The sequence below is a fragment of the Meriones unguiculatus genome, chromosome 3, assembly GCF_030254825.1.
Source record: "Meriones unguiculatus strain TT.TT164.6M chromosome 3, Bangor_MerUng_6.1, whole genome shotgun sequence".
NCBI lineage: Eukaryota > Metazoa > Chordata > Mammalia > Rodentia > Muridae > Meriones > Meriones unguiculatus.
The window spans coordinates 21,838,291-21,865,514 of NC_083351.1; the positions used below are offsets into that span (position 1 = coordinate 21,838,291).

Sequence of the window (27,224 nt, forward strand, 5' to 3'; positions counted from 1 at the left end):
TCTGATCCCTACCCAAGCTCGCCACTGCGAACCGGGCTACGGAGTTTACGGGGCCGACTCCCTCCCCCGGGACCCGATGGTATGGCCCCCGCACTCCCCCACCCCTCCGCCCCGGACTTTGGTACAGGCCCAGGGGGCCCGCGGCGGCTTCTCTGGGTTGCCCTCGTCCCCCGCCGAGTTCCGGGCCCGGCCCCGCGTAATCTGATTGGTTAGAGCGGGGCCCGGGCCGTGCGGCTATAGGCGAGCTAGGGAGGGGAGGGCGGGGCGACAAGGCTGGCCCCGCCCCCGGGTCGGACGCCTTAAGGAGCCGCGGGCCGGCGGGCCGACAGATTGACGGGAGGGCCTGGCGGCTAGCAAGATGGCGCAGACTCAGGGCACCAAGAGGAAAGTCTGTTACTACTATGATGGTGAGCGGCGGCCTGGTGGCGGGGCCCCGGCGATGGGGAAAGGCTGGGGGAGGAGGCTGGGAGGAGGTCGAGGCTGAGGGAGGAGCCTGGGAGGAGGTCGAGGCTGAAATGGGAGGCTGAGGAAAAGTCGAGGCTAGAGGAGGAGGCTGAGGAGAGGAAGTCGAGGCTGAGGCCGAGGCGGGGGTCGTGGAGGGGATAGCTTGGGGTAATCTCGGCGGCGGAGAGTCTCAGGGAATCCGACGTGAAGTTGGAGTGGGACTCCGGGAGGGAAAGCTAAGCCCGGGGCGGGGGGGGGGGAGGGTCATAATGTGATGGGGACGGTTTGTTTGCCAGGATAGCATTTTCTGTTGAGGATACAAAGGTCTTCACTGCCCGCTTGTCCGTTTTTGGGGGAGTTTGGCAGGGCTGGCCACCCGCGCCCCCTCCCCCACCCCACTCCCCAAGTCTGTGAGGAGGGCCTGCAGTTGCTGGTTGGGAAGTGGGGCATCCCGGGGATGCCAGGAGAGAGATGCAACTTGTTCAACAGACTCTTCATTGAACCAGCATGGGCCAGCTTATCCTGGCCGGGGCAGTGTTTCTGTTGGGGCTGGAGGGCTCCTCTAGACTTCCCTGCCTTGAGTTCCCGTCTGAAGGGGGAGCTAAGCTACACAATGTCACAATTTCGGTGTAGTGCTGGGATAAGGGTCTGTTCAGCTATGGAGAACGCAGAGAAGGGGCTTCAGCCCATTCTGAGTGAGCTGATGGGTGTTAGTGCTTAGGACCCAAGAACTGGAGTTACTCACCAGGCCCAGGATAGCCGAGCAAGGATAGCACCATAATTTGAGACAGGGTCTCACTGTGTAGCTCAGATTGGCCTTGAATCAGTCTTCTTCCTCTTCTTCCTGCGTGCTGACCCTAGGCCCGCACAGTTTTTTCCATCCTTTGTTTTCATGTTTTAGGAATAACTGTTGGGTTGTTTAGGGGACATCTAGCCAGCCAGCCAATAGGTGGTTGGCTTTTTATGTCTGAAAGTTAGAAGACATACTTTTGGTAATTGTCAGTATAAAATAATTGAGATAATGCCGGTTATGGTGGTGCACGCCTTTAATTCCTGCACTCGGGGAGGCAGAGGCAGGCTGATCTCTGAATTTGAGGCCAGCCTGGTCTATAGAGTGAGTTCTAGACAGCTAGGGCTGTAGAGAAACCCTGTCTCCAAAAAAAAGAAAAAGGAAAAACTACTACTACTAATAATAGGAATTTCAATTACTTTAGGAAAGGGTATGGTAACTCAAGTTGTAGAGAGTGAAGATCTACTTTTTGTTTTGTTTTGTTTTGGAAAGTTTTGAAAACGGTCTCTATGTAGCCCTGGCTGTCCTGGAACTCACTCTGAAGACCAGGCTTTCCTCCTACTCAAGGAGATTCCTCTTACCCTGCCTCCTGAGTGCTGGGATTAAAAGGCTGTGCCTCTACCCCTGGCCTGTTTTCATTCTAAAGTGCACTGAGAAGGTCCAGTAGCCATGATTGCTCACCTGCCATGCTGTCTTTCTTTTTCAACTGTTAGCTACATTGCTGTTCCAGTCTTGCCCAGTGCTGGCGGTGACAGGCCTTAGCCACCAAGTCTGGATTGTTCTTGTTTCTGTTTTTTTTTTTACTTTGTTTTTCGTTTTTGTTGTTTTTTGAGACAGGATTTCTCTTTAACAGCCCTGGCTGTCCTGGAACTCACTTTTGAACACCAGGCTGGTCTCAAAATCACAGAGATCTACCTGCTTCTACCTCCCACGTGCTAGGATTAAAGGTGTGGATGACCATGCTCAGCAGCCTCATTTTTTTATTTAATTATTTTTTTCTTGTTTCTTATACATGGTAAGTTTCTTGGAGAACAGTCTCTGTATCCCCAGTTCTTAAAATGTTTGGTAGCTTCTAATAGACAGGGTTTCTCTTGTGTTGCCCTGGCTGTCCTGGAGCTCACTCTGTAGACCAGGTTGGCCTCAAACTCAGATCTGCCTGCCTTTGAAATATTTTCGAGTTTATAATAGAATTACATAATTTCCCCTCCTTTTCTTTTTTCTTCCTCCTCCTTCTCTTCTTTTTCTCGAGATAGGGTTTTTCTGTGCAGCCCTGGCTGTTCTGGAGCTAGCTCTGTATACCAGGCTGGTCTTGAATTTACAGAGATCATCCTGCCTCTGCCTCCTGAGTGCTGGGATTAAAGGTGTGTGTCACCTCTTCCTAGCAGAGTTTTCCCCTTTTCCTTTCAACTCAAAGGTAGACTTTCAATAAATATTTGTTGTTGCTGGGTGTGACACTCACCTATAATCCTGGCTCTGGGAGAGGCAGGTGGACCAGCCTGGTCTGCAGAGGTCTGCAGAGGGAGTCCGGGACAGTCAAGACTACACAGAGAGAGATAAAAAAAAGTTAGATAGATGTTTGTTGGTTAAATGAAGAAAGGAGGGCCTGGAGAGATGTCTCAGCAGTTGATAGTGTGTACTGATCTTCAGTTTCTAGCACCCGTACTGGTTGGCTCAGAATGCCTATAACTCGAGCTGCGGGGATCCAGCACCCTCTTCTGGTTTCCACAGGCACCTGCACAGCGTACATTCATAGCCCCGCATAGATACACACCACACACATAATTAAAATATGAAGTAGAGTGGCTGGATACATAGCTCAGCAGTTTAGAGCACTTCCCACTGAGGAGCAATTTCTAGGACCCATATGTCAACTCACAACCATTTGTGACTCCAGTTTGAGACAATCCAGTGACTTCTTTAGGCTTCATGTGCTAGATAGGACTGTGGTGCTAGATATACATACAGGCAAGACATTAATACACACAAAATAAGTAATGGGAAGGTTTTTTTTTCTTTTTCTTTTTTTCCAAGATGGGGTTTCTCTGTGTAGCCCCAGCTGTCCTAGAATTGGCTCTGTAGACCAGGCCAACCTTGGAACTCAAAGAGATCTGCCTCCCTGCTGGGATTAAAGGCCTGTGCCACCACTGCCTGGTTGAGGGATTGGGGCAGAAACTAGATTGGAATAGATTCAGAATTAGTGGAGAGATGAAGAGGACACTTTAGCTTGAAATTTTTAATTTAGTTTTGAGACACGATCTCTATACTTTGTCTGACCTGCAACTAACAGGTCCACTTGCCTCTGCCTCCAGAGTGTTGGCTTTAAAGGTGTGCCCCCTACACCCTCTAAGATAGAGTCATTTTATGTAGCCTTGAAAGAGTCTTTACGAGATAAGTTGGGTGGTGGTGGCACAACCCCTTTAATCAGAGCACTTGGAGGTGGTGGTGGGGATCTCTGAGTTTGAGGCCAGCTTGATCTGTAGCTTGAGTTCTAGGACAGCCAGGGCTAAACGGAGAAACCTGTCTGGGGGTGGGGTAGGGAAGAATCTTTACATAAAATAATCAAGAGGTTGAAGACATAGAGAAGGGGCTGGCTGCTAGTGACAGAGGAGACAGCTGAGCCAGAAGCCTAAGTCCACACAGGTGTACTAGTCCTCAGTGAGGTTATGATGTCAGGGGACAAGGAAATTGTCAAGTGTAGGTAAGTTTGAGGGGTAGAAGATTGGGAGAAAGTGCAGGAAATCCTCACCGGGAAGTAAGCATACTCTTGCGCCAGTCAGGGAAGCACATTCCCGTGTGTCTACAGTACAGACTGTAGATGGTTTCTGGGAAGCCCATGTAGGAAATATTTTGATTTAGTGTTTGTTTTTTGATATGGAGTATAGTCCTGGCTTGCTTGAAACTTTCTATGTAGACCAAGCTGGCCTTAAACTCACAGAGATCTGTCTGCTCTGCCTCCTAAGTGCTGCTGCTGTTTTTGAGACAGTATCTCACCATGTACCCTAGGCTAGCTCTCTAGCCTCCTACCTCAGCCTCCTGGGTGCAAAGCTGTAGAGTACCATGCCTGGTTTAGTTTAGGCATTATTTTGCCATATAATAGGTTGGTCTCTGCATCGGTTACTTAACTACTTAGCTCTGTGGTTGTGGTGTGAAAACAGCTACAGGTGCTTTATGAATTAATGGCCAAGGCTGCTTCCAACAGAAGTTTACTTATGAAACTAGACAACCAGGGTGCTGGTTGGTGAGCAGCCACAGCGGAAGCTGGAAGGCAGTGTCTTATTTGTGGTGTCTGTTGCTGTGACCAAACACCAGAGAGCAAGCTGTGGAATAAAAGGTTTGTTTGGCTTATTCCTTCACGTGCAGTCCATCACTGAAGGAAGCCAGGACAGGACCTCAAATGGCAAGGGCCCGGAGGCAGAAGATGAGGCAGAGGTTATGGAGGGGTGCTGCTTTCTAGCTTGTTCCTTAGCCCCCCTCAGCCTGCTTTCTCAGGGGTGACCCCACCCACAATGGGCTGGACCCTCCCCCATCAATAACTGATTAAGAAAATACTCTACAGGCTGGCCCACAGAAGCCCAGGTTTATGGAGACATTATCTCAGGTTAAGTTTCCTCCACCCAAAGTATAGTTTGTGTCAAGTTGACATAAATCTAGCCAGCCCAAGGCAGATTAAACAAATCTTGACTCACAGTCTATTAAAGTCACGGCCCATTGGCAGGAGGAGCTGTTAAATTATTATTATTATGTTTTAGCAAGTGGGGGACGTTACAAGCTGTGCATTAGGAGAAATAAGTGGCGATAACATGGAAGACAGTTTGAGTCAAAGGCCAACAACAAGTTAGAAGCAATTTCTGTAGATGAAACACGCAGCAAGAAGTTAGGTTTATCTGTAGGCTGTGGGTTATAAGGAATTCCGGAATTCCTTACAGGAGCAGTGAGATGAGTCGCCTCACTGCCTGCTCTTTCCTGGCGAATTTACCCACTGTTTTAAGGAGAAAACGGGCTAGATTCACTCAGGTGGAAAGAACCTGGAAATGAACATTAGTGTTCTGGTGGTTTGCTGGGCTCCCCTGGGAAGGTGCCTAACTGTCACTAAAGCTTCACGGTGGGAGAGATGGCTTAGCAGTTAGGAGCACTGTCTGTCCTGAGGACTGGGGTTCAGTTCTCAGCACCCACATCAGGCAGTTAGTGTCCTGTCTGCATGTGCACCTGCACGCCAGAAGAGGGCGCCAGACCTCATTGTTGGTAGTTACCAGCCACCATGTGGTTGCTGGGAATTGAACTCAGGACATTTAGGAAGAGGAGCCAGTGTTCTTAACCTCTGAGCCATCTCTCCAGCCTGAAAATAAAAAATCTAAAAAAGCCAGTGGTGGTCCCCTGCGCCTTTAATCCCAGCGCTTGGAAGACAGTCAGGTGAATCTCTGACTTTGAAGTCAGTTTTGTCTACAGGATAGCCAGGAGTACACAGAGAAACCCTGTCTCAAAAAACCAAAATAATAAAATAAATAACTTACTCTCTTCTTCAGGGGATGTTGGAAACTACTATTATGGACAAGGCCACCCAATGAAGCCTCACCGAATCCGCATGACTCACAATTTGCTGCTGAACTATGGTCTCTACCGAAAAATGGAAATTTATGTGAGTTCCAGGAGTGCTGCCCTGCCTGACCTCATCAGCTTTGGTTCCCTGTGGACATTCCTTACATTCTCCACTCTCTGTTCATTTAGTGACTAGCTGGCAGGTAGATAAAGATACTAGCTTTAAGGATTTTGGTGTCAATACCATTTGTAAACAAGCAAGTTTTACTCTGGTATGTATATGTAGTAATTAAAGAGTGTTAATGGTAGAGAGGTGAGGAATGAAGAAAGAGGGAGCCTTGAACTGTTTCTCAGAAGGCGTCATCTGTCTTTGAAGGTAGAGGTAGGATTGGGATTTCAGGGCTAGCCTCGGTGGTCGCATCAATTCAGAGCCAGCCTGGGTACAATGAGACCATAGGTCCCAACAAGAAAAAGAAAATGACTAGAAATTAGTGTAGCGTTCACAGAGAGACTGGAATCCCAGGTCAAAGGTTGAACAGAGGCGGAAAGCAGCAGTGAGGGTGACATGGTGTTTTGAGAGAGTGAAAGTTGAGTGAGTAAGTGCTCAGTAAGCTAAGCATGGAACCACTAACTTGTAATCCTGTCACTTGGGAAGCTGAGGCAGTGGATTGCTGAGAATACAAGGCTGGCCTGGGCTATAGTCTTGAATGAGTACCAGACAGAACTCTGTCTCATAAATAACCTGAAAAAAAACCCAAAACAAACAACCATGCATGCAGTGCTTTAGTCCTGGCGCTCTGGAGGCAGAGGCAGGCTGATCTTGAGCTGAGGCCAGCCTGGTTTACACATTGAGTTCCTGGGTGGCCAGGACTACACAGAGAAACTGTCTCAAAAAACCAAAGGAAAAAAAAAATAACCAAAGGAGGAAAAGAAAAAAAGAGAAGAGTGTGGACTGTTCTTCGATACCACACCTCCATCTCTCTCCATAACTGAAGATGACCTTTGAACTTTTGGTCCTCTTGGCTGCCCTTCCCAAGTGTTGGAATTACAATTTTACCGGCATGTGCACCGTGTCTATTTTTATGTAGCAGCTTGAACACAGTTTTTTGTCTTCACATGCTAAACTTCCAAACTAAGCTACATCTCCAGCCTCGGTGTAAACTTGAGTCTCATTTCCAGATACAGCTCTAATTTTGTCTGAGCTTCAATTTTAAAAGAAAAACTGGAACTTTGGATTGTATAATGCCTCCTAAGTTTAAGATGTTGGCTCAAGGTTATTGTCTTTTTTTTTATTTTGTTGGTGAGTGTTACACAAGGCTGTTTTTGTCTTTTAGCATGTATGCAAGCAAAACACACCAGTGTACCTGTAGGCCCGATTTGGCTCGATTCTTAGTTTGAATGAACTCTTCCAGAGTCAGTGAGGAATGAATGCAGAGCTTTTTTTCTTTTGGCTTATTTGAGATAGGGTTTTGTTGTGTATGTAGCCCCAACTGGCCCCAAACGTAGGCAGTCTTGTTGCCTCCCAAATTTGTTGTCATATGTCGAAGGCTGGCTTCCAACTCAGCATGCAGTAGAGGGTGACTCTGAGCTTCTGACCTGCCTCCACCTTCCCAAGCTAGCATGGGAGGCATGTACTAGTATGTCCAGTTCATACAGTGCTGGGCACTGAGCCCAGGACTTCATGCGCAAAAAGTACTCTGCCCACTCCGCAGTGGCAAATACCTGTCAGTTGGGCGAGATGACACACATCTTTAATCCTAGTGCTCTGGAGGCACAGGCAGGTGGATTTCGTGAGTTCAAGGCCAGCCAAGACCTCGTAGACAAACCCTAAGAAATAAAATATAGCTGGGTGTGGTGACTCATGTCTTTAATCCCAGCATTTGGAAGGTAGAGAGAGGGGGATCACTGTGAGTTTGAGGACAGACTGCTCTATAGATTGATTGCCAGGACAGCATGGCTACAAAAAGAAACCCTGTCTCGAAAAACCACACACACAATGGCAAGGCCAGTTATCTTTGGGGTTATCCCAGCAGAATGGGAAAGACAGGCTCAGGACTATGTTACTTATGGCATAAAGTTTGCTATTAATGGCTGCCTTCACAGCTTGAGTAACCTAGCAACAGCAATATCCTCGGTGATTTAGAGATCTTACCCAGATGCCTTTGTCATGTTTTCAGAGCCAGTGGAGACCTGGGAAGGAGGAGGGACAAGTGACAGAGGGAAGCTGGCTTTGAAGTGTTGATTCTTCCTCTCTCCTCCCAAGCGCTGGGATGACATGCATTCTTTCCTCCTTTATTAAAGAGGGGGAAAAAAAAACCAGAACAACAAAAACTCTTTCCAGAAGCTTTTTAGCAGAATTCTTTTTTTTTGACTTTTGGTCATTTGCTGTCTTTCAGCTATCCTCTACCCTTAATGTATTTTGTGATTTGATACCTTGGGCTGGATATATCAACACCCAAATTGGTAGTTTCCAAGGCGAGTGCCACTGTGCCTGGCTCTGTACATTGTATTTTAGTTGTGTGGGTGTTTTTGTTTTGCCTGCATTTACTGTGTGTACCATTGCCTGCATGTACCATTTGTGTTAACCCATGTGCAATGCCATATAGGTCAGAAGAGAGTGTAGAACTGGAGTCATAGATGGTTGTGAGCTGCCTTGTAGGTGCTGAGAACCGAATCCTGCTCCTCTGGAAGAGCAGACAGTGCTCTTAACCTCTGAGCAGTTTCTTCATTGGGCCTGTTCCCCCTGTTTTCTTGAAACAAGATCCAGGTTATCCTGAATTCACTGTGTAATGGAGAGACTGACCTTCAGCATGATCCTCCAGCCTTGGCCTTTGAAGAGCTAGAATTATATACCGTGCTCCTAAGGGCTTGTGTATATTCATGCATCCAGAGTTTGAACCACTGAGTGGATATGGTTTCATTAACAAATGGTAGAAGAGAAATTCTGAAAGTGAGGTTGAACTTCAGTGCTGCTAGACATGCAGCAAGAAACCATTTACTCCAACTGATTTAAAGAGCTTCTAGGAAGCCAGCTCTACCCAGGAGTCCTCAGCTGGGTTTGGAGCCACACGCCTGTAATCCCAGCACTTGGGGAAGCAGAGGCAGGCAGAGCGCTGTGAGTTCAAGGCCAGCCTGGTCTACAGATTGAGTGCCAGGACAGCCAGTGCTACAAAGTGAGACCCTATCTCAAAAAAAAACAAAGTAAACAGACAAACAAACCTGAGTCTTAACTCAGAACACAGACCAAAAATGGGGTTAGGGTTTATGCAGTATCTAGAAGCCAGTGCAAGACAGCTCTGCTGATATTGCCAAGAGGTAAAGGGTGTAGTTTATTAAAAATGGCTTTTGGATCTTTGATGAGATGGGTCTTTGGGGCAGGGCACTTGGTGCTGAGCCTAGGGCCTCAGTTCGGCACATGTGGTTCTGCAGGTTGTTCTCTGAACTCTGCTTGTGTACTGTGGCGCTCCCACATCTACGCACACATGCAGAAAACTCAAATATGTAAAACAAAACCCTTGGTGTCTTTTAATTTTGAGACAGGGATTCTCTGTATAGCCCTGGCTGGCCTGGACCTCCGTAGACCAGGTTGGCCTCAAATTCAGAAATCTGCCTGCCTCTGCCTCCTAAGTGCTAGAATTAAAGGCATGGCTATCTTTGCTTTTGAGAAATTATTTTACTCAGTAGCTTCCAGTTGACCTGGACCTTGCTCTATGACCCTGATTGGCTTTGAACTTCCTGGATTGCCCCAGCCTCTTGAGTCCTGTGATTCTAGAATAGTTACTCTACCTGGCCTTAGGGTGTTTTGGTGAAACTTAATTTCATTTTATTTCTCTTTACATTAAAGATTAACTGAGGTCCAAAATAGTGCTTAGAGTCAGATATTTGGGTTTCTAGTCAAGTGTACCACAAGCATAACCTTTTCTGCTGTAATTTGCAAAATTCTGTGAATGAAAGCAACAGTACTGTCAACTTTAACACAGGACACAGAATATAAACACTCAGTGATAGTTGTGTAAATATAGTGAAGAGGGGCATCTTTCAAGGTTGCCACCTCTAAGGGTAAGGAGAAGGGAGTCTGTTCCCCTCCACACACACAGGGCTGTAGCCCTGGCTGGCCTGGCACTCCTCCTTGGAGCTCAGCTCTGATCTGCCTGCCCCTCGCTCCTGAGGGCTTTTGTTAGTCTTGCACCATAGGCTGGCCTTGAACTGTGGTGTGACCCGATCCACAGTCTTGCTCTACCTCCCGAGTGCTGTAGGGGAGGTCACTACCACCATGCTCAGTTGAGAAGAAGAAAGGAGAATTGGTGGTGATGGTGAACACTAAGCCCAGCACTCAGGCTGAGGTCAGCATGTGAAACTGGGGTCAACTTGAATTACATAGTGACACAGTGGGGTTGGGTCTAGAGAGATGGCTCAGCAGTTAAGAGCCCTGGCTGTTCTTCCAGAGGACCCATGTTTGATTTCCAGCACCCACCGGCAGCTCACAGCTGTCTGTGAGTCCAGTTCCAGGGAATCTAATGCCCCTTGTGGCCTCCATGGGCACTGTTTCACATGCATGCAAGCAAAACATTCGTGCACATAAAATAAAATAATAATATTGTGAGGAAATATGTTGAGATCATTAGGAAACTTGTAAAAAAAGTTCTAGAACTCCTAGAAAGTTTTAGTAGGAAGGGCTTGATCAGGATTCTTGGTGCAAAGGTTTATAAAAGATTCCCGGGTGGGGGTGGCACACACCCTTAATCCCATCACTCAGGAAGACAAACACTGACACAGGCAGATCCCTGAACTCAAGGCCAGATTGGTCTACAGGTCAAGTTCCTTGATTGCCAGGGCTTCTACACAAAGAAGCCTTCTCAAACCACTGCCACCCCTAAAAATATATATCCCAGCCTGGTGTTTGGTTTACATCTTCTATCTCAGCACCAGGAGCAGAGGCAGGGAGATCTTAGGCCAACCTGGTCTACATAGTGAGTGCTAAGCCACCCAGGACTATATAATGAGACCTTGTCTCAAAAGAATAAAAATAACAAAGGCCTGTGTATTTTAGTCAACCTTCCCTTCAACTCTTGGAGCTTTTTGGCCCATGACTATGTATTATTAATAATAATTTATAAGGCCCTGTGTAGTTTTCCAAGTTAGTTTTTGTTTAGCACTTAATTGTAACTAATGTGAAAGGAACTATGCTAAGAGGTAGACAGAAGGTGCAGAGAGAAAATACAAGTGATTCAACTAGAAGAGTGAAGACTGTCACTGGTCAAGGCTAAATTGCCCTTCTCCTTTTGCCCTCTAGCGTCCTCATAAAGCCAATGCTGAGGAGATGACAAAATACCACAGTGATGACTACATTAAATTCTTGCGTTCCATTCGCCCAGATAACATGTCTGAGTACAGCAAGCAAATGCAGAGATGTAAGTATGTTCTCTTTTCACCCCACTTTAAAGCTTGCTGTTGGATTTCTTTCTCTGTGGGGAAACCCACACTTTAGCCACATTTAGGACACAAATGATTTGTCTTGTGCTCCAAAGGTGCCAACATATTTTCTCATCTAATCTGTTTTTTCTTGTCTTCTGATCCTAAATAAATAATAGGGTTACAGCGCTGTCCATGGCTTACTGTAACGGTGAAGGGAAAGGCCCTGGGCTAAGAAGCAGGCCGTAGACACTGGTCCTGCTCTTAACTGACTGCACAAGGCACTTTCCCTAAGATCTCTGTTCTGTAAATTGGGATGAGCTGTGTGGCTTCTGATTCCTTAATTGCTCTAACTTTGCATTTAGAATTTAGAGACCACAAAGGACAGACTAGATGACGTAATCTTTGAGATGGGATGATGCCTGACTGCTGGACCCGGCATCAGGCTGCCTCCCATCTGAGAAGCCACTCTCTGTAGGAATTGTGATGCTTTAGCTGTGGCCAAGCATTGGTCAAATTTGGGACTACATTGTCATACCTGAATTCTCTCTCTTGTGATGGAAGTGTCTGCTTTCTGAATTGAGAAGGTCTTGCTAACTTCCTGGAGATCAGTTCATTTCTTTCTTGCAGTTGTGTTAGGGGTTTTCATGAAACATTGACAGTGAAGATCAGGAACGAGTTCAGTTGTCAACCAAGGGCTCTCATTAGAGAAGCCTCATTAGTGTTACAGCAAGAAAATGAGCTTTCTTTTCTATTTTTTTATGTGTGTTTGTCTCTGTGTATGCACATATGGAAGCCAGAGGGACAAGGTGAAGTTGAGTCTCTCCTTCTACCGGGTTGTGGTATCTGGGGATCAAAACCAGGCCATTAGGCTTGCTGCTGGCAAACACCTTTTTGTTGAGGTGGTTTTTTTTTGTTTGTTTGTTTGTTTTGTTTTGTTTTGTTTTGTTTTTTTTGTCTGTTTTGTTTTCAAGACAGGGGTTGTCTGTGTATATTTGGTTGTCCTGGACTCACTTTGTAGACCAGGCTGCCCTCAAACTCAGAGATCTGCCTGCCTCTGCCTCTGCCTCCCCAGTTTTGGGATTATAGGTGTGTGCCAGAGTGCCCAGCCATGCTGAATTTTCTGGATGGTCTGGAGATTTTAAGTCTGGGTTTGAATGCGCGCCTGCTTAGTTGTGTGTGGTGTGTGGCTTTGCTGAACTGGAGTTTCAAGCTTCCTGGGTAAGTGCTGGACCACTGAGCTGCTCACCTCTCCTCTTGTGTTCCTTTTTTTTGGGGGAGCGGGGGGTACATGTGGTAATGGCCTGTGCATGAAGCTCAGAGGACAACTTTGGGGAGCGGTTCTCTCCTGTTGTGGGTTCCAGGAACTGAACTCAAGTCGTAGGTTTTTATTGCAGGTGCTTTTACCCTTCTTTCCTCTTCAACTTTGTCTTGACCAAGTTTTTGAGACCCTTTGAGAGTGACCTTCCCTCTCTCCAAGAAAGACAGTAGTGGCTATCCTATATTTGAGGCTAGTGCACTCAATGAACAGTTGCTTTTGAGCTTACGTGATATTTGTTATTTACAGATCTGTCAAGGCAGACAAAATACTAGGCCTTCAAGAATGTTCAGGTTCTATGCCAGTATTCTAGTTTCTCAGAAATTAGCATTATAAAGTTGTGTTTAAACATTAGGTTTGGGGGGCTGGAGAGATGGCTGTGGTTAAGAGCACTATCTGCTCTTCCAAAGGACCTGGGTTCAATTCCCAGCAGCCAAATGGCAGCTCACAGTTGTAACACCAATTCCAAGGGATCTGACACCCTCACACTAATGCACATAATAATAATAATAATAATAATAATAATAATTAGGTTTGTAATTTTCTCATTGAAAATAAAGGTGGACCTGGGGCTGGAGAGATGGCTCAGTGGTCAGAGTACTGGCTGCTTTTCCAAAGGACCAAGGTTTGATTCCCAGTACCTTCATGATAGCTCGTAGCCATCTGTTCAGATGATGCCCTCTTCTGGACTCTCTGGGCATTGTACGTGTGTGGTGTACGTTCATACGTGGAGACAAAACATCCACAAACATAAAATCAAAATAAATCTTGAAAAAAGAAAAGGTGGACAGGATGAGGGTCTCCCCTTAATGAATCCTTACATACTTGATTCATAGTTACAGGAATCAAAGTAGCAAAGATGTCACTTAATGAAGTACTTTCCGAAATGTCTATCACAGCAGTAAGCAAAACCTATGAGTTCTTTATTAATGTTTAATAGTAAGTATCTAACCTGGGGAGTTATGTCTGAGTTACACCAACTGAGTTTGTGTGTTCTTGGTACACATAAAACTTTGAGACTTTGACGGCTTTGATTAAATGTTAATATTTATTTATTTAATATTTATTAAATCAAAATGGGAACCTAAATAAATGTGATTTCTGGAGCAGATAATCAGAACATGAAGCTCTTGGTGAAAACATGATGAGGGGAATTGAGGTGGTAGAGCAGTCAGGTAGCATTCTTGTCTGACTGTAGGCCAATCCAAGAGATAGTCATATGGTGAGATGGAGAAGAAAACTCTGGACTCCTGATTTGGAGTGTAATTGTCAGTGTCCACACATTCTATATCTGTGGTTCTGTTGGACACTCTTTAAAAGGCATTCATAAGGGGCTAGAGAGATAGCTCAGGTTAAAAGCTCTGTCTGCTCTTCCAAAGGACCCAGGTTCAACTCCCAGCACCCCCATGGCAGCTCACAACTGTCTGTAACTCCAGTTCCAGATGGCCTGATACTCTCATACCAACATAAATTAAAAAAAAAAAAAAAAAAGAAATTAGTTGGGTGTGGTGCCTGTAATCCTAGTACTCAGGAAGGCAGAGGCAAGGGGATCTCAGAGTTCAAGACCAGCTTGGTCTACAAAGTGAGTCCAGGACAGCCAAGTCTATACAGAGAAACCCTGTCTTGAAAAACAAAAAGTATCCCTAGCCAGGCATTGTCATCCCAGCACTTGGGAGACTGAGGAAGAAAGCTGAGTCTTCAAGGTCATTTTTGGAGATAGAGTAAGACCTTGACTCAAAACAAAGAATGCGTTTGTACTAAGTGACCATTAGCAGAGTCTTTCCTATCATTCCTTAAGCAGTATCGCGTAACCTGCGCATTGTATTAGATATAATAACCATTCAAGAGATGATTTCAAATATACAAGAATTCCGGGACTACACAGTGAGATTCTGTCTTACCAAATCAAAACCATAGGCAGTGGGTTTAGTGACCCACACCTGTAATCCCACAGCCGGGCCCAGGGGAGAGGACTGCCTTCTGTTGAAGACGCCCCTGGCAACACCGTGAGTGAGTGGTCTACAGGGTGAGGCTTGTCTCAAGCAGCTATAAATAATGAACACCCGTGTTTCCTCACAGCCCGAGACAGAAGACCTGAGAGTACAGTTGAAGACCGGCACAGCTTGTTTCTTTACTCTGCCGTTCTCTTGCTCTCCCCTCCCCTATTCTGTGACCCTGTTGCCGAGGTATAACTTGTATCCTAAAGTTACTGTTTAATCCTATACAGGTTTCTACAGTGCTGCCATATGTTGTTGTTGGGTGAGACAGGGTTTAATACTGTTTAGATCTGCTTGGTTCTTGCTTTTTAAGTAGGCTAGCCTCAAACTCACAGAGACCCTCCTAAGAGATGCTATTACAGCCATGACTTCCCTCCTTGCTTTGTCTCCAAAGGTGCTGCTTTTTTCAAAAGACAATCTCATGAAGTGAAGGATGGTCTTGAACTTACTCTGTAGTTAAATTGAAATCTTCATTATTCTCCTTCCACCCCCCAGATGCTGAGCTTACAGTGTGAGCTATTGTGCTGGGCACCACAACTCCTTTGAAAATCAGTGGGCGGTGTGAGCTATATGTTGAATTGGGTCCTGAAGGTTCATCTTTTTCTCGTGTCTAAAACACCCGTTTCCCTTCTTTTGGGATGTCATGTTCTGCAAGGGAGTGTAAACCAACTTTTGGAAATGAGATGCCAAGGCCTGAGGGAAACAGCCAGGTCAGGGAATTATTTGCTCCTGGATAAATAGCCTGACCCCAGGGACCAAAGTTCTTATTGACATAGTCTCTTCCTGTGTTTGCCAAGAAAGTGAGGAAAAGCCACTCACCGCCCACTCCCTAAGTAATCAATTGGCAAACTTTTCAAGTTACTGTAGCACTAGAGTTTCCAACTTAAAAGTGGGAATGTAAGCATGTTACAGTATATGTGTGGAGGAGTTGACTCCTTCCACCTTCCTGTGAGTTAGAGATTCAACTCCAGCCACCAGGTTTACACAGCAAGTACCTTTGCCTGCTGAGCCAGCTCATTGGCCCACAGTTGATAATTTTGGAGGTTATTGCAAATATAGCTGTGTTTTGAGATGTCACCAAAATCCAGGATGTTCCTTCCCAGCCTCTTCCTCCATGCTCTGCTTTGGGAACCCCTATTGATAAAAGACTGGGCAAGAGAATAAGGCTGTAGCCCTCACTCCTGCCTATGGCCTCAGCAGTTTCCTTTTTGTGTGTGTGTGAGAGGAGATAGCCAGGGGTTCCTCTGCCACACCACCCTCCAGGTGTGTTTCCTGTCTGTTTTGTTTCATTTGCATTAGTGTTTGCATGTGTTTCTGCATCATGGCCTACTTTGTACTTTTACCTCATGGGCTTTAAATAACTCAGGTTGTCCCTGGGGTAGAGTAGAAGGCACTGGACTGTGGTGGACATCACACGGAGGACCTAGTCCGATTCCGGTTCTACCTGGTTACGTAGCCTTCAGCAAGACACTGTCTTCTTTGCATGTCTTCATTCTGCTGTACAGTGGTCCTGTCTTGTCCAGTTCTTGGAGTTGTGAGAATCAAATGAGTGTATATGTGAAAGCACTTTGGAAGAGACCAGGACACATTTTCTCAGGCCTTTAGGACAGGAAGCAAATTGTGAGGCTTGAATGTAGCCTCTGGTATTTATTTAGCAGCTTACCTCTCTGAGCCCATTTCCCTATTTATAGGATTGGACCAAAGTCTACCTCAGAAGATGTGTGTGAGGACAGATGCATCAGGTAGTTAAAATTCTCAGCAGCATATGGGATGAATGCTTTTGGCACTCAGCAAATAATTATGTAGGTCTCTGTTTACTTCATCTTCCTGAGTCTATTTCTTCATTTATAAGATTGGAATGAATTCCACCTCAGAAGAATGTGAGGATAAATGCATCGGGTATCTAAAAGGCTTAGAAGTGATGGCATCCTGTGGACACTCACCAAATGAGAGTAACATAGGTTTTCTTTACCAGCATTTTCCAGGTTCCTAGATGCTTTCTCTATAAGATTTCTAGTGCTGTGTGTGCAATAGTCCTAGCTGAGGCAACAGGATAGCTTAAGCCAGGAGTTGAAGACCAGCTTGAGGAACACAGTGATTATCTCGAAAATGGTGGGGGAGGGTCTCTTAATTTTCTCACTGACTGGTTGAAGTAAATTCCATTATTGCTTATTATAGTTAATAGCGTAAATCTCCAAGAAGTTAACCCTGAGTAGAACCCAAACCTTCTGAATCTAAATTGTTATATTTTTCTTTTCATCAGCTTATAAATATCTAAATTAAAAAAACAAAATACAAAACTGAAGGAAATTGTGGAAACTAACCTTTTGCTTCTCTCTCTCAAGTCAACGTTGGTGAGGACTGTCCAGTATTTGATGGCCTGTTTGAGTTCTGTCAGTTGTCTACTGGTGGCTCCGTAGGTAAGGAAACAAAATCTACTCCTTGGGGCTGTGCTGGACTGTTGTAGTGAGATCTGCCTTTTGGGTGGGGCCCTGGTATTGCTGACCTATGACCGCTAAGAATGATCCTGTGGGTTGTTACCTCAGATCTTTGACAGAGTGCTGAAAGGTGTTCTTAACTCTTCTCCTGCCCAGAGAGCTTATCTCCAGGATCCTGGCAGGCTTTAAGGGGTTGTTAAGACACTCTATGTAAAAGCAGTTTTCAAATTGCAAAGTTCTATAAACATCTCTGTCTTACGAAAAAGGAAGGCCATTAACTTCTAATGTCACAAGTATTCTTCACAGGTCATTTCCACTATAATTTCTGAATTACCTTAACATTACCCTAAACACTAGCAAATGTAGCCATGCATGGCTTAAGGATGGGGACACATTTTGAGAAATGTGTTGTTAAACAGTTTTGTTGTGTATTATAGTGTAGACAGATGTAGATGGTAGAGCCTCCTGCATATCTAGTCCATATATTTTACATATAGTATAGTGTATTGTTTCCCAGGACCTTGATGAATAGAATGTGATTAAATCAAATACCAGAAAAAAAAATACAGGGGCAGGAGCGATGGCCCAGCCTTACTTACTGTAGTTGCTCAGGGTTTTGGTTGTTAGCCCCCATCTAACAACTAAAACTTCTGTTCCAAGGTATCCGGTGCCCTCTTCTGACTTGGTGCATTTAACGTCCATGCAGGCAGAATACTCATAAAACAGTAAACACAATATGCCAGTGTACCACAACATTTCTGTTTTAGTGCTTTTTGGGGTTTGTTTGTTTTAAGACACGGTCACTATGTAGCCCTGGAACTCACTTAAGTAGACCAGGCTGGCTTCAAGAGATCTGCCCGCCTCTGCTTCCCTAGTATTGGGATTAAGTCTGTGTGCTACCACATGTGGCATACAGTGAATTTTTTTGGTTGATTTTTTTTTTTTTTCCTAGACAAAATTTGTCTGTGAATCCCTGTCTGTTTTGGCAATTTCTCTTTAGACCAGATTGACCTATAACTCAGAGATCTGCGCTTCCCAAGTGCTGGGATTAATGCCATGTGCCACCATGCCCAGCAGCAAGTTATTTTAAATTTTTATTTATTTTTTGAGAGAGAACCTTTATGTAATGCTGATTGTTCTAAAACTTGCTGTGTAGACCAGGCTGTTTTTGAACTCGCAGAGATCCTCCTGCCTCTACTTTGATTGCTACAATTAAAGGTGTTCACTTCAGTGCCTGGCTTAGTGATTTTTTTTTTTTTAAACAAGTGTACTCTGTAAAATAATAATGTGTAAGCCAAGTGTGGTGACACATGCCTGATTCCATTACTAGTCTGAGGTAGGAAGGTTCAAGCCAGCATGTTCCTCAGATCTGAAGTATCTGCCATAGGTATTTGTTAACATTGCCAGGTAATTACTTGCGTACCATATGTGCCTGGCAGCACAGCAGATTCATTTACTCACCATTTCCACAGGGATGTGAGCTATGGCTTGAGTTACGCTGCTGCAGCAGCTGGGCATGATGGCGGCACACCCCTGCCACCCTGGAGGCGACGGCGGGATTGCCACTAGTTTCAGGCTGGACTGGGTATCCTATGAAACTGCCTTAGCAAAGAATGAGAAGTTTACAGAAACACTATTAGATGTATTTTTTCGTTTTTAAAACCTTGTACAGTGCTCAACCGTATTCATTTTTCTATGGTTATTGTAGTTCTTCCTTTCCTCCCCCATGTAACTTTGAAAACACAAGAAAACCCAAGCCCATCTAGATTCACTCAGTAGATGGCTGCTTTTTTCATTTCAGTGTTTGTGTATTCATCTCTTTATTTTTGTCTGAACACACACAATTTTTTTTTTTTTTTTTTAAATCCCAAGACAGGGTTTCTCTGTGTAGCCCTGACTATCCTGGAACTCACAGAGATCTGCCTGCCTTTAAAGTATGTTATGTTGTTTTATGCCATTTTTAGTAAGTTTTTTGTTTGTTTAATATTTGTGTGTTCGTTTATATGTCTGTTTGTATATGCTCATGTGCCTATGGCTTAATGTGCTTCAGGCCTGAGAATAAAGCCCCTTCAGTGTCATCCGTAAGCACTCTGTAAAACTCCTCGTTGGCATTTTGTGTCTGTATAGGTGTGCAGTGATCTGCATCTAGCAGTCAGAGGACAACTTACAGAAGGTACTTCTGTCCTTCCATCATGTAGGATCCAGGGAATTGAACTCGGGTGTCAGGCTTGGTGGCAAGGCCTGTTTCGGCCATCTTACCAGCCTGTAAGTGTTTTAACTGAGTTATTCCACCAGCCTTCTTTTTAAATCTCATTCTGTAGCTCAGGCTGGCCTCCTGCTGTAGTCATGTGTCACCACACGGAGCTTTAAACTGCTTGTGTGTAGTATCAGACAGTATGTCTGTGATTGTATGTTATGCACACTGTATGAACGTGGTCCCTGTTGTTAGAGCATGCGTCTTTTTTGCTTTGGGCGCTGCTGAAGTCAGCAGTGCGGCCACTATGCATAGGGTGCATTCTTTCATCTTCTTGGAACTCTGTACTTTGAATCAGTCTGTCCTTCGTATCTTTTTGATTTTTTTTTTTTTTTTTTTTTTACTGTGAACCACAATAATTAATACTTTCACAAATGCATTCAAGGATAGCCCAGGTATGTATGCAACCCACACAAGTATGCACGTTTACGCATTCACTGTGACACCAAAGTTGTTTATAAAGGAACAGTTACCTGTACTGTTACTTATTTATTTTACTCTATGTGACCCACTAAATCAGTTTCAGGATATAAAGGGTTATCATCCTTGATTTGGAAATGTTAGTGGTCAGGCTGAGGTATATCCCTGATTGAAATGAGAAGTGGGTGAGTAGTGAATTTTATAATCTACACTGTATAATAAAGTGTCTTTCACTGTGTTTGTGGATGGAAGGGGAAAGGTTTATTGACAGGCTTGTGTCCTCTTTCCGTGCCCAGCAAGTGCTGTGAAACTTAATAAGCAGCAGACGGACATCGCTGTGAACTGGGCTGGAGGCCTGCACCATGCGAAGAAGTCTGAAGCATCTGGCTTCTGTTACGTCAATGATATCGTCTTGGCCATCCTGGAACTGCTAAAGTATGCCTGCCTGGCCTTGTGTCTTGGAGGAGCACCTTAGGCCAGGTTCCCACTCCCCTGTCCCCTGGGCTTGCTTCCCTAGTTTCCTTTTCTTATGGTGTGCTGGCTAGGATGTGTTCCATGAGTGTCTCTGGCCATCCTCTCCTTGATGGGGTCTTGATTTGATCTGAGCCCACGGCAAGATCTGGGGCAGGCGCTGCTCAGGTCCTGCTCCAGAGTGTCCTTGTGTGACTGGAGTTGACCCTGGCTGTAGAGTAGGAAGATCGGACATGGTCGGCTTGGTCAGGCCTCTGGAGACACCGGCCGCTCTTCCACCTTCCTTCAGCCAGTTTCCACGTCTCTGGTGCTTAGAGATACCTGAGGGAGGCAGCTAGCCCGGTAAGCTGGGACCTGGCGCCCTTGGCGCGTCCCATCCCCAAAGAGCCCCCAGGCTCCTGACCACCTTCTAATCCTAGGTATCACCAGCGGGTGCTGTACATTGACATCGATATTCACCATGGCGACGGCGTGGAAGAGGCCTTCTACACCACAGACCGGGTCATGACTGTGTCCTTTCATAAATACGGAGAGTACTTCCCAGGAACTGGGGACCTACGGGTGAGAACTCCCTTTAGGGACTAACCAACTCACCTTCAGCTCTAACTCTCCCATCTTACGCCACCAAGAACTACGCCTCTTCTGCCATTCAGAGTACCACACTATTGTCGGGTCACCTATATAGCCTCTTCCATTCTTTATTCTGGAAGAGGGATATTGGGACACAAGCGGTCAGAAGAATTCGGGGTTTTCTAGTTCATTGTCCCTGCCTTCTGATCACCGCTGGCCCACTTCGTCCCTTAAGCTGGAATTTGGAGTGAAGGATGACTCTTGGGAGTCATTTCAAAGGTTCTTTATTTTTAGGTCACCTTCCCCGTTAGCAGTATGACTGAAAGCAATGAACTCTCCCCACAACACTACATGAAAGCCTGAATCTTACATAGAACAATTAATGGATCTGTGCCCCTCCTAAGGCTGCTCCATCTGTTAGCATGAATACAGTGAGATCTGTTTGCCCTGCCATTCACCCTTAGGTGAAAAAATGGTACTAATTAAGTTGTTTGATATAATGAATGTTCAGATAAGCAGCTTTTATTATTTTGAAGTTAATTGGAAAAACTTTCTTCTCTGACTGTTGCCCTCTACAGCTTCCTAGAAAGGACAGAATAAGCATAGAGGAGTAGGACGTGGTGAACTGTGGTGGAATACAGTCTTCTTGGCAGTTGTGTGTTACTTCTGTGACCACCTGCTTGCTGGCTCTTGACTAGAGGCAGGAACCTTGTTCTGTGGGGTTGGCTGTGAAGTCTCTGCCCAGTCTTGTTCAGGAATATTGGGAGGTGTGAATTGTGCCTGTTCTGGCCTTGCTAATCTCATGGGCTCAGCTTGTCCCTCGTAGAACCACTGTCTCTCTCCTTAGTCTTCCAATCCCATCTTTGAATCCCCTCCTATTTTTGTCTTTCAATTTTAATGTCCTTTTTGATTAGGATATTGGGGCTGGCAAAGGAAAGTACTATGCTGTTAACTACCCGCTGCGAGACGGGATCGATGATGAGTCCTATGAAGCTATCTTCAAGCCAGTGAGTGCCTTGGTCCACCCCTTGGGCTGCTGTTGGGACTGGCTTGGGGAATTTGGCAAAACACCTGCCATAGCCCAGTGGCTGTTCCTCACAGTGGCTTGCTGGAAAGGAGGAATATTTCCAACTTTGTTGTATGGCAGTGGGAAACAAAGCATCTATGTAATTTCTTGTTGCCTTCTGTGAGTCTGGCCGTTTGCTCAGTACAAGAATATGTAAGGCACAGTCTTTGTGACTATTTACCCAACAGTCTGTGGACAGTTGTGACAAAACTTTTCCTAGAGAGCTGTAACACACGTGTGTATCCACCCCAGATAGGGAACCAACCCACAACAGAGCCAAGTACAGACAGCACCAGAGTCCAGCTTGGGGAACCAGTGAGTTTTATAGAAGTTACTTACGGGAATAGAATGTCTCAAAGATAGCTGCATCACCAAAGCCCACCCTTTGCTGGGACAGCTCACAGAATGCAACAGCTCACAAAAGCCGGAAACCTGAAGCATACTGCAAGCCTTGAGCCTTGCAACAGGTTGGAGTGTCCTATCTAGTGTGTGAGTCAGTCTAAACCTTTTCCAGGCAGCTCAGTTGTTCACTGTTTCTTCAAATGCAGCCTTTTTTTTTTAAGAATTATTTAATATTTATACAGCATTCTGTCTGCATGTGTGCCTGTGCACCAGAAGAGGGCACCAGATCTCATTATAAATGGTTGTGTGTCACCATGTGGTTGCTGGGAATTGAACTCAGGACCTTTGGAAGTACAGCCAGTGCCGTACTCTTAACCTCTGAGCCATTGTTCTAGCCCTGAGAATATTTTTATTATAGCTTTTACTACTTACTCTGGCAGAGAGCAGACCTAGTGAGTCTGTTAAATTTCAGGGACTTCCTGAAGCTATTTTGAGTACTTTCCTGTTTAAGGAGCTTCCCTGCAGGATGGAATCAGAAACTGTTACATAATACTAATGTGGATTTGTTGTTATTTTTGTTCATTTAAGCAGGAGTTTACTTGGCAAAGCAGGGAATGCTCCAAAGAAAAATGAGAGCAGGCTGATCTAATTGGGTAGCCATCCTCAGTGTTTTCTCTCTATATCTTTGGAGTCAGCCACTAGTATATTATTTGTTCATTATGTTCTGTCTTCTGAGTTTTTTGTTTCTTGCTGCCTTTTACTAATGTTTACACATTTAACGAATTGGGGTTTATTCTGGTCTTTGCAGACTGGCTTTGCCTGGAAAAGCCCCCAGCTATTCAGCCTGTCTAGAGACTCTGGAAAGACCATGTGATATGTTCTACAGGCTGGCTGGCTTTTGGAGTCCTCAGCAGGCTGATTGGAACCTGTACTTTTACAGGGATGAACAGAGGACTGAGAGACACCTGCTGCCCGAGTTAGGGAGATGGCAGTAAGAGATTGCAAAGGCTCTCACCAGGGCAGTGCTGGCCTCAGACATCCATCCATTCACCTGCCTCTGCCTCCTGAGTGCTGAGGTTACACTGTGCCACCATGCCAGTCCTTGAGCTAGATTGTTCTTTTTTTAAATGTGGAGGTACCTATGTGAAGGAAGGAGGTTAAGACTGAAGGGATGGCTGCGCCTTTAATCCCAGCAGTCAGGGAGGCAGAGGCAGGTGGACTGCTGTGAGTTTGTGCTGAACCTGGTCTATAAAGCTGGTCCAGAACAGCCAAGGCTGCACAGAGAAAACCTGTCTCAAAATCCCCTACCCAAACAACAGCAACAAAAGTCTGAAGGGATGGCATTGGACAAAAGGAATATCTGTAGCATAGAAGCAGTTAGGTGAGGAGTCTGGAGTGATATATGCTGTCTTAATGTGTGGGAAGAGAATAGGAAAAAGCTGCTAGGAAGCGGATGTTAGAGTTCATGTGCTTTAAAATCATTGATGCATACATATTACGGTCTGTATTTCAAAGGGACCTCAGATGCCATGCTGAAGAATTTAATTTTTTGAAGTAATTGATGTAAGTTTTGTGGTCACTCAGACAAGTGCCTACTGTGTGCTTAGTAGTAAAGATGACAGAAACTTGAGTTACAGGCTCCTGAGTAACAGTATATGCTTAGGTTTAGGAATAAAATATATGAAAATAAAGTGACTCCATGTAAGGTTTAAATCTATAGGGACACATGAGTAGAGCAGATGCAGCTAGAGGTTGAGAAGCTTCCGGAAGGAAGCAGCTTGGGAGCCTGGCAGTTCAAAAAGGAAAAGAGGAGGGAGTTGAGAAGGAGGCCATTCAAAGTGCAGTTGTTCGACCTGTTAATTATCTTTGCATTCAAATTGGAAAACTCTTGCTTACCGCACAGTATCAGGGAAATGAAGAGGAAGAAAATGTACCAGTCCTTTCTACCTCTGACCCTCACATGCTTTATTTTTTATTATATGTTAACCGAGGTGTGTCTTTCTAGGTCATGTCCAAAGTGATGGAGATGTTCCAGCCTAGTGCAGTGGTCTTACAGTGTGGCTCAGACTCCCTGTCTGGGGATAGGTTAGGCTGCTTCAATCTCACCATCAAAGGTGAGCCCAGGGAACACACACACACACACACACACACGGGTGGGCAGATCTGCCGGTCTCCCTGTAAACCAACATCCCTTTTCCTTCCGAAGGTCACGCCAAGTGTGTGGAGTTCGTCAAGAGTTTCAACTTGCCTATGCTGATGCTGGGAGGAGGTGGCTATACCATCCGTAATGTGGCTCGGTGCTGGACTTACGAAACAGCTGTGGCCCTGGACACAGAGATCCCTAATGGTATTAGCTCCGGGCCAGGTTGGGCCTTCTGGGAGCTGGACTTCACGTGCCTTCATTTACAACTTCTTTTCCACTTGGTCATAAGGTCTTTCATCACTGAGGCTCCTGCCTATTTTCTGACAGGCAGACTGTAACCATCATTTTCCCCCGAGTCTTGTCTTCTTCTCTACCTGTGGACATTATCAGTTACTGAAATGTTTGGGGTTTCCACTGCCTAGGCTAGTGAGTACATGAGTGCTTAGTTGTACACCACAGGCTTGATGACACTGATGTTGATTCTAGAGAATGGTGTTACAAAGATTAAAATCCTGGCAGGGTACAGTGGCACATGCCTGTGATCCCAGCACTCAGGGAGGCCAAGGCAGGCGGATCTCTGTGAGTTTGAGGCCAGCCTGGTCTACAAAGCAAGTCAAGGACAACCAAGGCTACACAAAGAAACTCTGTCTGGAAACAAACAATTAAAATTCTGATCAGGCACAGTGGATCCTAAGTGTAAGTTAAACCCTTAAGAAGGAAGCTCAGGCCTGCCTGGCCACAGAGACCCTGTCTCAAAAAGCAGAAAAGATAAACACTTAGAAGGTGTCCAGGTCTTGCTGTATCTTGGAGGCATTCTTCTCTAAAAGATGGGTAAACAGATCCAGAGAAAGCTCTATGCTTTTCTCTGGGCCCTACATTGGCTATATCTTGACTGTCCTCTCCCATACCCCCTCAGAGCTACCATACAATGACTACTTTGAATACTTTGGACCGGATTTCAAGCTTCACATCAGCCCTTCCAATATGACTAACCAGAACACTAATGAGTACCTGGAAAAGATCAAGTGAGTGTGTGGTCAGGTTACCTCTGGATTGAACAGGCCAGGCTCTAGTTTTTCTCTAACCACAGCCCATCCATCCTCTCCTGTTAACCATAGGCAGCGACTTTTTGAGAACTTGAGAATGCTGCCCCATGCACCTGGGGTCCAGATGCAGGCCATACCTGAAGATGCCATCCCAGAGGAGAGTGGTGATGAGGATGAAGAAGACCCTGACAAACGCATCTCCAGTAAGACCTAGGTCCAGGGGCCTGAGCCCTTTCAGTAGACAGCTCTAGACTTCCCATCTCCAAGCTGCCCAGCTGTTAAGGAATCTTAGCGTTGAGTCTCCTTGCCCCCACCTGTCTTGGTATCTTTCCCTGGTGTGTTGGATGGGAGGTGCTGGGGATGGAACCCAGGGCCTTCTCATATGTAGGCAGGCACTCTACCATCAGTCCCTTGGCATGTCTTGAAGGATACTCAGAGAGGTATTGGGCATAGACCCTGAAATGGCCCCTTGTGCTCACACCAATGTTTCTTTATCTCCTGCCTCCCAGTCTGCTCCTCTGACAAACGAATTGCCTGTGAGGAAGAATTCTCTGATTCAGATGAGGAGGGAGAAGGTGGTCGCAAGAACTCATCTAACTTCAAAAAAGCCAAAAGAGTGAAAACAGAAGATGAAAAAGAGAAAGATCCAGAAGAAAAAAAAGGTAGGTTTAGATTGGACCAGGACTTGGGTCTGTCTGTATAGGGCACAGGAAGTAGCTGGCCCAGGCCCAGCCAACTCCCTTAGATCTTTAACTGTTTTTGAGCCTTTCAGTGGCTCCTAGAAATAGCAAGACCCACAAAACAATGACACTCGGTCTCTGCTGGCTGATTTGAGTCTGGCTCTCACATACCACCCAAGCCCTTTTCCCAGCACTTTGCCCTGTTTCCCAGGGGGCTGCCTCTGCCTGTGTTCTGGTTGAAACAAGCTGGGAAACCGGTCTAACCCGTTTGTTTTCAGCCAGGCTCACCAAAGGACCTGGGATACGCTTTTTCTCATTTTCCTATAACCAGTGAACTGTAGTATTGAAGAACGGGTTTCAGGATAGAAGAGTCCCCCTGTCTTTTCAGGTGAGGCCTTCAAACATACCTGTGCTCTTATGTTCTAGAAGTCACAGAAGAGGAGAAAATCAAGGAGGAGAAGCCAGAAGTCAAAGGGTGAGGAAGAAGCTGTTGGCCATCTTCCTAGCATTGGAGCATCACCCCCTTTGCATCCTACCACTGTGAGGGACGGGAAGGAGCAGAGACAGCTGGTCCAGCTTACAAAGACCTCTTTCAGGGTCCAGTCTGTATGTCTCTGCCCCTGGCAGTCACCTGGGCAGCCTGGGTCCTGTGGAAATCATTGTAGCCCATACTTGTGTTTCAGGCCCTCTAGGGTCTGTTTTCTCATGTGATTCTGTTCTCTCCACAGGGTCAAAGAAGAGGTCAAGTTGGCCTGAGCAAGATCTACAGCTCTGACTTCTCCCCAGATTCCTCACTTTCCCCCAGATTTTATATTTTCTATTCTTCTGTGTATTTATATAAAATATATTAAATATAATGTCCCCAGGGACTAGATAGGAACCAGGGACCAGAGCCCAGGGCAGTGGTGCTGAGAGAACTCTTACCTTGTCCATCTGCCCCAGGTTTTAGTTGTGCACCATGTAGGGTCTGAGGGGTGGGGGATAGAAAACAACCAGAAGACATAATCCTGAACTGCCAAGTGCCTGCTTAGGAGCTGTTAAGATGCCCTTATTAGGCTTTCTAGAGGGGGTGACCGGGTCTTCTGGGACCCTTTATCCAGGCGTAGGTGCTATCAGCCATTTTCAGATTGGTTCTGTTTCTACCTTCCCACTGGTCTCAGGCTAGCAGGAAAACGGACCATCGCCCTGTCTCTCCCAACTCTGCAGGTGGAGGTTGTTAGCCTAGCTTCCTTTTTGAGATATTTCCATTTTGTGACTCTTTGTAATAAAACAGCACATTTCTATATCCTCCTGCATT

The 27,224-nt window shown here is 45.6% G+C and overlaps 1 protein-coding gene across 2 annotated transcripts; it reads left to right on the forward strand.

The window, feature by feature from the left end:
• The first annotated feature begins 260 nt into the window (after window positions 1-260).
• On the forward strand, window positions 261-27,212 carry Hdac1 (histone deacetylase 1). 2 transcript variants are annotated; one of them, XM_060379490.1, is made up of 14 exons: window positions 261-407; window positions 5,758-5,870; window positions 11,064-11,181; window positions 16,843-16,917; window positions 19,906-20,044; window positions 20,500-20,641; window positions 21,565-21,657; window positions 24,064-24,172; window positions 24,265-24,405; window positions 25,118-25,226; window positions 25,320-25,450; window positions 25,757-25,913; window positions 26,357-26,402; window positions 26,656-27,212. In XM_060379490.1, exons 1-14 carry the CDS (start codon window positions 359-361, stop codon window positions 26,776-26,778), a joined length of 1,545 nt encoding a protein of 514 aa, XP_060235473.1. In that variant the 5' UTR covers window positions 261-358; the 3' UTR covers window positions 26,779-27,212. The 2 variants fall into 2 exon arrangements, with proteins under 2 accessions (XP_060235473.1, XP_021492593.1); XM_021636918.2 differs by having other exon boundaries at window positions 25,757-25,909; window positions 26,354-26,402.
• The last annotated feature ends 12 nt before the right edge of the window (window positions 27,213-27,224 follow it).

Bases quoted from the DNA above. Each gene is read 5' to 3' on its own strand.
- Hdac1 (XM_060379490.1), top strand. From the start codon at position 359: ATGGCGCAGACTCAGGGCACCAAGAGGAAAGTCTGTTACTACTATGAT. The intron at 11,182-16,842 runs GTAAGTATGTTC...CTCTCTCTCAAG, and splicing joins CAGCAAGCAAATGCAGAGAT to TCAACGTTGGTGAGGACTGT. The intron at 21,658-24,063 runs GTGAGTGCCTTG...GTGTCTTTCTAG, and splicing joins ATGAAGCTATCTTCAAGCCA to GTCATGTCCAAAGTGATGGA.